An 11,631-nucleotide genomic window follows, 5' to 3' on the forward strand; every position below is an offset into this window, starting at 1 on the left:
ATGTATCCTTATACAACTCCCCCCAACAACATTACCTTCTCCGTCTACAGAAAACCCACCCACACCGACCAGTATATTCACTATCTCTCTAACCATCACCTCCAGATCAAACGTGCAGTTGTCTCCACCCTGACCAGACGAGCCAAATCTATCTGTGATCCTGACCATCTCCAAACTGAAATAGACCATCTAAGAACTACGTTCATCAACCTCAACGGCTATCCAAAACAACTTGTAGACAGAACCATGTCATCAACCCTGCAACAGCAAGAACAACGCCAACCAAAACCTGAACCATCCCCAATTAGAAGTAACATTCCCTTCCAAGGTCATATTAGCCACCACATCAGCCGACTGCTCAAGAAAACTGCCGGTATAGATGTGACCTTCAAGTCTGACAAAACACTCAAGACCATTCTGAAGGCCAATGGCAGATGTACACCAACCAAGACCACTCACAAGCCCAGGGACTGCATTTACAAGCTTATGTGTGACTGTGGCAGTAGCTATGTAGGAGAGACATCTCGCCCCATAGACATCAGGCTGAAAGAGCACAGAACCTCAGTAGAAAAATCAGATCTAAAGTCAGCCCTTTCTGAACATATTGTCAACAATCCGTCACACTACATTGACTGGCAAGCAACTACAATCATAGCGACGAACGTCCATGATTGGCGACGACACAAACTCTCAGAAGCCATCAACATCAAGAGATTAGCCCCACAGATGAACAGAGACCAAGCGGTTTACCTACCCAATGCCTGGGAAATCAATTAGACACGAGGCTTCACCAATCATCTGCTATCCACCGTTACAGCATCATCCCACCCTTAGTATCTTAGCTTTTGTAAATTGTTAGTCTATCATCCCCCACCATTGTACACCTAACCATACATTGGCTTCTGCTGACTAATCCATTGTAACAACACCATACCAGCCTTTGTATATTTTAATCCCCTTTTTCATCTGCTGTTTTAAATACATATACATGCTTAAATTACCTCTCTGGCTTCATGTACATTACTAGTATATATATCCTGTTTAACTGTTAGTTAGCATCCACCTGACGAAGGGGCAAGGAATAGCACAGAAACGTTGTGAAAACAATAAAGAAGAAGTTGACATCCATAACATTTTGTCGTGTATTAGAATACCGATTTTTAAATGCCTCTCAAGAACCCCAACTTTGTCTGGTGTGTTTGAAACTTTCTCACCGAGAAGATGCATCCGTTGCAAATATAATATTCAATACAAATATCTTTTATAATGGAATCAGGAAAGGTACATAAACATTCGGTATGCTATATGGATACTCCAGGAGAGTAGGTTATTATCTGCTGTTATTAAGTCAAGAGCACAGTCTTGGCCATTTGCACAACTCGGCAAATGTCAATAGCGTTGTCGTTATGTTGTCACATAACTGTCATACCCATACATATCCTTCGAAATGGATAATATTTGAAATACTTTCTCCGAACTCCGAACCTTTTCCCAACAATTCCGTTTTATGTTCCCTTTTCAGTTATTCATGGAAATGCAAAATTGCATCTGAACAATTTCTGTGTATAAAGTTCTGGGTATTTTTCAAAGAAATAATAATTATCATTGAGACGTTCAAGTACTAAATAATATAATTGTTATTTGGAAACTCTCAGAAAATTATTACTGAGATGTTTACGTAATATCTGAAGTGTTCTTACCCGTCGGTGGAGGCGAAAAGATTAATTAAATTCTCGGTATTGTTTGCACATATTTGGTGAAACACCATCACATTATTTCACTTAATATCACACTGATTTCGTAGTAACTTTTGTTTTTATCTCTGTTGTTTGTTTGTAGGGCATCAATTTATATGGCGTCAGTTAAATTGCTTTCACTCAATGTTAGAGGATTAAGGGGTACTCAGAGAATTGTTTTTATTATTATGCCTCGTTCATATGCACTGTTTTGCTCACGTGTGCAAATTTGCTCAGGTGTGCATATGCTGTCATGTGAACGCAAATGCACAGGTGTGCTAAATTGCTCATGTGTAAATTTACTCCTGGGTCAGACCCCATGCAAATGTATTTTTACACATGTGCAAAAATGCTCACGTGTGCATATGGGTCATGTGAACGGATAGCTGTATTTGCTCACGTGTGTATTCAACATTTTTCGTCACAGCATCAACAACATCACCGTCATCGTTATGACCGATGTCGTCTTCTTGTCTGTCATCGCGATCAATTGTACAACGTTCTTCGTAAACATCCTGACGCAACTCACAAATGTTGTGCAATATAACACAGGAGGCTACAACTGTAGGTGTAAACTCAAGATCTACGTCAAGACGTTTCTGGATCCGCCTCCATCGCCACTTTTATCTTCTAAACGTATTCTCGACTGTCATTCTGGCACTGCTCTGGCGGTAGTTAAACATTGCTTGTATGAGATTAACCCTAGAATATGGCTTCAGCAGCCATGGTTTCAGAGGACAAGCCGGATCTCCAGGGATAACTATGGGTATGGAAGCAACTTGATCAGGGAGTGTTATCTGCTTGTGTTGTCTTGGAAGAATGTAAAGGTATAGTTAGACCCAGTAATGCAATGGGATTGGATTAAATTCCCAATAATCACAGTAAGTATTAAATATGCCAAAACTAAAACAAAAACAAAAAAGAAAAAGAAATTATAAAAACTGGATAATTAGTTACAGGATAGTGATGATGAAAACCAATAGAAGGAACATGAAGATAACAAGACTGAATTAGAAATGATTATTGAACGGAGGGAAGAAGGGGCTTTCATAAGATCGCGAGCTAACTGGTCAGAAAAGGGTGAGAAAAGTAATACACATTTATATAGTTTAGAAAGACTGCGACAAAGTAAAAACGTTATCCGAAAATTAGTGAATGGTAACGTTGTCAGAATAGAAAATTAACAAGATATACTTTCAGAAATTAAAGATTTTTACTCTACTTTATACTCAAGTCGAAACATAAAGACTGATGAGGACATTTTAGATTCAAGAAGATAAGCCCATGAAAGATATTGGTGTCGATAAGCTTTATAATGCTTTGAAACAAATCAAGCCGTGCAAGACGCCAGGTTTTAATGGTTTATCTAGTGAATTTTATAAATATTTCTGGCAAGATTTAATTTTTTTCTTTAAAAAATCAGTGGAATATTCCTCTGCAATACATTCATTAAGTGTCGATGTTATAGTATTAATTTACAAACCAAATAAAGACGTAAACTACTTGAGAAATTGGAGGCCTATTGATATACGTAATATTGATTATAAAATATTTGCTAATTTTTTTTAAATAGAATAAAATCTGTTTGAGATTATATAATTCATGAAACTGGTTTTATGAAAGGAGTGTAAATGAAAATGTGAGAGTGTTATTAGATATCATTGAAGATGAGGAACACATATTATTTTTCGATTTTGAGAAAGCATCTGATTCGGTTGAATTGAAGTTTATTACCAGTGCTCTGAAAATTTGATTCCCTACTAATTTTATTAATATAGTAACCCTATGTTATGATGATATTTCATCATGTGTTATTAATGGTGGCCGATCCCCCCCCCCACACACACACACAAACACACACACACACACACACACACACACACATATATATATATATATATATATATATATATTATATGAATGATATGTACTGAGTTAATAAACAGCAAGCTTCGAAACATAGATTGACTCAATGGCTTACAGTTTGCAGGAAAAGAATTGGAAGGTATATATTCCGCCGATGACTCTGCACCATTATTTACAGATAAAACTTCTATCCAGAAAACCCTTGATTTTTATGGATTTCAGTGGTCTAAAGCTTAATTTAAACAAATCAGTCCTGATGTCACTTAGAAAAGAGGACTTTTCACCTTGTGGTATTCAGAAAGCATCGCGATACAAATACTTAGGCATAATGCTAGTCTTTAATGACTTTGTTTGTTACCTAAATAACATTGAAATTTCACTAGAAGATCTAAAGAAGAGATTTGAAATCTGGAAGTCAAGAAATTTGACGATTCATGGTAGTCTCCCATTAAACAAATCAGAAGGCATTTCAAGGCTTGCTCACCAGACTGGCCGTATGTCATTCCGCGAAAATTTTGTAAAGTCTATATCTTTTTACTTTTATTTGGAATGGCAAGTCTGAGAAAGTTTCGACCCGTGGAGGTCACGGGGTAGAATAGGCCTTCAGCAACCCATGCTTTCCATAAAAGGCGACTATGCTTGTCGTAAGAGGCGACTAACGGGACCAGGTGGTCAGACTCGCTGACTTGGTTGACACATGTCATCGGTTCCCAATTGCGCAGATCAATGCTCAGGTTGTTGGTCACTGGATTGTCTGGTCCAGACTCGATTATTTACAGACTGTCGCAATATCCCTTGAAGATTGCTGAATGCGGCGTAAAACTAAACTCACTCACAAGTAGTAACATTGTTGGTCAGTTCTGAAGTGCCATAGCATGACCCCTTTGATCAAGTTCACCACTGGTTGAAACCAAAACCCAGGCGACTATGGAGTGTTCTCCAGCCCCAAGAACCCGAGGAAGCCAAAGATGGTGAGCAGACTGATTTACATGTATATGAGGCAGGTCGAGATACCCCTTACCCCTATGACAATGTTCTATGTTTTTCCGCTGTTTAAAAAAGATCACCTTCGGGATTTTCCTATGATGACAGTTAAATATAATCTATTATTAAACTCTTCTAAGACCTGATTTTGAAGCTCAAACCGATGGAACCTTTCGTCTACTTCCGTAGTTAGTACATTGGTAAATAAAGGGGAGAATTTCAGTACACACCAGCTTAATGTCACTATTACCATTCTATTTATTTGGTACAAAACGAAAAATTGTACCGTTATCATTGTTCATAAACAGATGATGGAAAATTCGACATTCTTGCAAAGGTCTATGACGCTAAACTAAACGAAACTAAACTAAATAAATAAAATAAAATAAAACCTTCTTATGAAAGAGAGTTTTCGATTACCATAATAAAGACTCACCACAGCGCCAATCCAATCATTGTGCACCCTACTGTCATGTAATCTTATCATTGCACGTGCATTCGATGGACATGTTCCCAAAACACACTATTCAGAACAGAAAATACCTAAGGAGTGTCATGGTTTGGGGGTGCTTTCTGTGGGATTACCCGTTCCCGACTTTTGGTTATACGTGTGAACCTTTATCCTTGAAGGCTATCTCGACCAGGTGTTCGCCCCAGAGCGTAGTCCAGTCATGGCAGCACGTGGCCAGGTCTGCACTTTCAACATGACAATGACAGACCCCATTCAACAATCTTGAGGAATTTTCTGCAGAAATGGGGAATCCACGTTCTTGACAATGTCATCTCAAAGCACATCGGGGATACTCTTGGTAGACGTCTGAGCACTTTCAGGAACAAACCTGAGAATTTGCAGGACCTTGGTGCTGCTTTGCAAGATCAATGACGCCGACTTACTGATAATGTGTTCTCACGTATCAGACAGTTCACGAGGATGCTTGACAGTCGTGAGCACAGGAGGTGGCCATTTACAGTACTGAATTTGAACCATCAGATTTAATTTCTTGTGAATTTACACTTTGTTTACACTTATATTGATAAATTCTGTAACCACATGGGGCCTATTACAGGCATTGTAATTATTCCTAGTTCATCCTACTGACCTTAACAAATACCGCTGTTCTTGTGTCCTCTCTTTTATGTTTTATTAAAATATTGTATTACTAAAATATGATTGTGGAGCAGCTTTGGCTTTTTGTCAAGTTTTGAATTGAAGACATAAACAAGAACGCTTACTTTTATGACACTTCATGTTTTTCGAAAATTGCGTTTATTTTGATGTTCAGTATATGAAAATATTGTCTGTGGAGGTAAAACAATATCTTTAACCAGTTTTTCTGCTTATATGTAAGAAACTCTTGTCAAGTTAAACACTGGAGACGAACAAACAACGGTATCTTTAATATTTGCCCCGTTTAAGCAAACGAACGTAAAATCACTCAGATTCGAATCGGGCCGACATCCACCACACACAGCGTGAAAACAGACAAAAGGAATCGAAAAGATAAAAGTTATTTTAAAAGTTATAAAAATAACCATAAATAAACATGCAGCAAAACACTTTGTATGATGTTTGATGTCACCTTGTTCACACACCTCTGACCCTTTAACAAGATAATGTCCATCCACATGTCAGTCTTGTTGTTACAGATTTCCTGAAACCGTGGAACATTCTGGTACTCTCCTGGCCAGCTATCTGGCCAACCCCAGAATCAGACATAGGGGTTAGCTGAATTGGGACAAGACACGGAACAACATTCCCCGAACTTTCTCAAATCACTTCGTGTCGTCTATGCGTTGTCGTTGTCATATCTGCATCAACATCGGTGGTGGCCACACACGATACTGAATTTGCGAACTGACAAAGGCGTGTCACCATGTCAAGTGTTAGATCGTATATATTTCAGCATCATCCTATCAACATTTAAACAGTCATTCAGAATACCCGCAAGTCATGTTAATATGTTTCTAATACAAAATGACATAACATGAAATAATGCACAGTTACCATATTCCAGTAGTATACATTGTTGCTTGAATATTTGACCTACAATTTGGTTATGAGGCCTAAACAAAACAATCACCAGTTCAACAGTAAAAATGAGCAACGTGAACATGCCACGGGCAGGCCTAATGCTGCACATTCCATTTCAGCAGTTGCATGAGCTCTGGGTTGAAATCGCCAGCCAATACACAGTCTGAGGATCCGTGTGCTGCAATCCTTCAGTATTAATCTGTCAGATGACAATGGTAATTTCTCAACAAATTTCTAGTCGATACCTGTGGTATGTAATATAAAGCTAACGAAAGAGGAAATCTCGCATTGCGTTGAATATCATGTAAAGAACTTGGCATTGTGTGAAGGAGATTGATTTGGGTGCTGATCCTTCAGTTCGTCGTGATGGAAGAGTCTGTTAAGGCCGCGGGTAATGTTCTAATCTGACTGTGTAGTGATTGGTAATTTCAAACTGTGTAACTAATGGCCCAAATCACCCACCATACAAAGGCCTGGGGCGCAATGTGTGAATTCACACCAAGCTGGCATACAAAAATGTTCACGACATCTCAACAGATTCCTGAGAGCAAATGCCAGTTGTCCTGGGTATCAGACAGACCAAGAGTCTGTTTACCAGTAATACTGCACAGCCCTACTAACCATTATTCAACATCACAAGCATCCCAAGCCTAAAAGCTCAGCACATTATTACTTTGGTGGCGCCATGAGGCAACCCACCGGGACATATTGGGAGTACTTGAATAAACTCAGTCAAGGATATAGGACGTGTGACTTTTCACAAATGCACGTCTGACCAAAGCCAGCTTATCTTTACAAATTATGTCTTTACAAAATTCGTTCTTTATATGTTTGTCACATCGTCAAAATTACATCCTTAGTCAATCAAGGCCTTGTATTTGTGAATTTTGGCCTCACTAAAATAACTTAAACAAGCGTTTGCCACTAACATGGTAATGTCCCCTCCGTTAAAAAAAAAGAAATATTTATAACATATTCACTACTTTTTACTCACACACCAAGATACGTGATAAGACTGGTGTCTGGATAATCACCCAGTGTAGGCTGCCGACATAACTGTGGACATTGGTTCCAATGTTTTATGGAATATTGCGTTAGTTCGGAAAGTAGACAAAGCGCTGTGGTCATGCTTGACATAAGATCATGGTCACACAAATCGGCCGGTGTCTGTGTAATCCCCCAGTCTAGGCTGTCATCAAATTTGACGACTATTTACAACAGTTTATGAGATATCGCGTTCACAAGAAAAGGGACTTACGGGCGTACGGACTGACGGACGTACATGCGCTACTGAATACACAGTCCCCCGTTCCGCGTTGAGGCGGGGGACCAAAACTCATACATTTAAGTTTACGATGAGCGTTTCTCCAAGATCCGAACACATTTATGATATCCCTGTAACTACTTGAGAGACTAGTAATTTGACCTTTTTTAAAGTATTAATCTTCATACTTCCGATAATTCCCAAATATCTGCAGTAATCATTGATTACATAAGTACAGTTAGTGCTAGCACCGCTTTTTATTCAATCAACATCGCGACAGGGGACACCAGAAATGGACCTGGCACATTCACAGTCTAACCATTCGTGTGGTGAACGCTTTAACAAGGTTACCCCTCCGCTCACTCGTCATTTGTTACAAGTTTGGTACAGAAGTTAATGTACGAGAAACACAAAATATTGGTATGAATATCATTTATTTTTCAACATAGTCCCCTTGTGAGTCAAGACACTTGTTCCATCTTTTCTGCCAGGCGCTGATGCCATCTCTGTAGAAGGCGCCATTTTGGTCCTCAAACCAAGCCTCAGTAGCAGCAATAAGCTCATTATCATCCTGAAATCTACGATCACGCAAGATTTGGGAACAGATGGTAATCACTTGGTGCCAGGTCTGGACAGTAGCGGGGATGCGGCAAGATTTCGTACCCGCATTCCTGGAGAGCAGCGGCTGCAACGCGAGAGGTGTGTACTGGAGCATTGTCTTGATGTCGAAGAATACCACGTCTGGCCTTGCCCCCGCGCTTCTCCTTCATTGACTGTCGCACTTGCCTCAACAAGTTAGCGTAATATTCCCCATTCATTGTTCTTCCTTTTGGTAAGTAATCTATGTGGATGACGCCTTTGCTATCCCAGAAGACTGTCGCCATTACCTTCTGCACTGATCTGGAGGCTTTTAACTTTTTGGTCCTGTGACATGTTTCCATTCCATGGATTCTTGTTTGTTCTCAGGATCATAGTGGTTGATCCAGGTTTCATCACAGGTTACTAGCCTAATGTGAAAATCTTCTGGATTCTTGTTGTATCTGGTTAGCATGGAATTGCTTATGGTGACCCTTGTTTGCTTTATTTCATCTGTAAGCATTCTTGGCACCCATCTTGCGCACACCTTAGACATGACGAGATGTTCATGAAGAATTGTCTCGATGGATCCGTGTGAAATGCCTGTGGTCTCCTCTAAATCGTGGAGTGTGATTCGACGATTTTCCAGCACAAGTCTATGCACTCTGTCAATGTTTTCCTGACTAGTGCTCGTTGTTGGGCGACCTGGACGGGGGTCTCTTTCTGTCAATGTGAGCTGTTCAATAACGTCTGAGAGTAGGATACCAAAACTTATATATCACGTCAGCTACACCCCAAGGTTCAATGTCGTACCATAGGCTGTGACACATGGGTATGAAAAATGCTCAAGGCTCAAAACATATTGGTCCGATGGGGCACGTTCTTGGGTCCAGAAACCCTCACAACTGAATTTATTCAGTTTATTTAACTGTGTTTATTTACACATGAGCACCACGTCAGTGTTTTAATGTCAGACAATTATTTTCGGTACCATAGCACCCAAAGTATGTGGACAAACTCAGACAGGGACACGGGAAGAGAACCAGTTATTCGGTTCTGAATAATACCAACAAGCACAGCTCCTTCAGTGATATATTTACTGAATACGAACAAGGTCGCACATACAGCACAATGATCCTTGTCGGCATCTATACGTGTGTACATGTGTCACCGTGTGTAATGCAAACCAACATTGTCCTCGTGAGAATCAAAAGCTGACCCCATACAGGAATGTACGAAGATGTGAACTGAATAGTAAAATTCAACATTTCAAATACTGGAAACAAAGACTGAAACAAAAAAGGTGTTTAACATGAACTTCAATAAATGTTAATCATTTTTAAATTAAATACTGCCTTGTTCATATACATATCCATGAAGAAATCTCGACTTCGGGTAAGTGAAAGTTAACGCACAATTTGCTGTTCTCATATTGTGAATGAACAGTAAAGAATACAATGATTGTTTAGGTAGCGTGTACTCATTAAAGAAACCCGTTTGTTTTCACTGTAAATGATGACTCATTACCATGGATTGCTGAAATTCAACGTCTGCGCAGTTTGATGTAAACAGGAATGGCAAAACGAAATGCTGACGTTATGGAGACGTTATCTGTAGGGACCAGTCCACGCGTGACGTCACGTTAACTAAACGACCATATGCACATTTCCCTGGTGCTTTATTGGAATCGATACCAAACTGTCACATTAACAGCACGGACAATACCTGGCTTGGCGAATGACTAATCTTGCCAAGGCGATGTTGTAAGGTGGATATGGTCGGCCTATACCGTCAAGTGGATGTAGCTAAGTACTGATTCCGATTCTACGTAAAAATGTCTCGTATTTCTTGAATTTGAACGCACTGCCTGAGCGAAGGGTTCTTCCATACTACATGTACGAGGTCAGGCCATAGCCCATTTCAGTTTCTTTTATAGCCACAAGACTGGTTTGCTGGTGTATGCACCATCCGGGTTCTAATTCTCATTCCGTTATCGTGCAGTCACTCCAAATACCCTGGAAAGAAGATAGGGAGCAAACACCTTATTATTACCTTATGATTGTCATGAACGATTCTGAAGAACCTATGGTAATTAGACAGTAATGTATAGTGAAGAGTACCTCAAAGATCTGTCCTGGGTCCTGTGTTGTTTGTGCTTTACACAACTAATCTTGGTAGAGTGATAGAAAATAACAAAATGGGCCATCAATCTTATGTGATGACAGTGAACTGATTGACCGCTTCTTCTGTTGAAGATGGAAATGCTTTAATCCCTTTTGCTGACCATGTAAGAAACCTAGGCGTCATCTTTGACAGATCAACTTTGTACACCTTGTTTACTACCATCTCCGTTGTATCTGTCAAATACGCCAGACTTGTGCAAATGCTTGTTCATTCAAGACCTGACTATAGTAACAGCTTGCTGACAGGAATCAGTAAACGTCAGCTGTACAAACTCCAGAAAGTCGTTAACACTGACGCTAGGATACTGACGAGAACGGCAGAATCATCGCACATAACGCCAGTTCTTAAGGATTTCATTGGCTTTTCATCGAAGAGAAAGTCACCTTTACAATTTCATGCATGGTGTACAAATGTCAAAAGGATATCGCACCACCATATCATTCTAAAATGCTAGTAGACTACTATATCTTACCAGCTATGGACAGAAGTCCTTCAGTCATGTAGCTCCTCCACTATCGAACAAACTTCATCTGGACATCAAACTCTCATCATCATTAATTGCATTCAAATGAAAACCCAAGACGCAACTATTTTCAGGCTATTATTCATAGACTGTTTTCACCCTGCCGTTCATGAACTATAATTCATAGACATCTTCCCTGCCATTATTCATGGGCTTTATTTCAGACTGTCATTCTTAGGTTTTATTTCAAACTATTATTTTTTAAGCACTTTGAGCATGAACCTTTTGGATGGATACAGCGGTTTATAAATACTCATTATTATTGTCAACGCGTTCATATAATGGTTGGTGCGTCGACTGGGGATCGGCTCATGGATAGGATGAACATTACGTTGACGAAGACAAATGAATACGTTGATGAAGACGAAGGCATAGTTTAGTTGTTTTTACTTCTTGAGTTGGTTCCACAAGACATGACAAACAAGTATACATGAATGAGGTGTGATGACAGACACAGCCATTGGGG

At 39.6% G+C, this 11,631-nt stretch overlaps 1 protein-coding gene across 1 annotated transcript; it reads left to right on the forward strand.

The window, feature by feature from the left end:
- Positions 1–777, forward strand: LOC137278911 (uncharacterized). The gene has a single exon (XM_067811411.1). The coding sequence runs from the start codon at positions 1–3 to the stop codon at positions 775–777; it is 777 nt and encodes a 258-aa protein (XP_067667512.1).
- Positions 778–11,631: the final 10,854 nt, after the last annotated feature.

This window comes from Haliotis asinina, chromosome 3 (genome assembly GCF_037392515.1).
Source record: "Haliotis asinina isolate JCU_RB_2024 chromosome 3, JCU_Hal_asi_v2, whole genome shotgun sequence".
Classification (NCBI taxonomy): Eukaryota; Metazoa; Mollusca; class Gastropoda; order Lepetellida; family Haliotidae; genus Haliotis; species Haliotis asinina.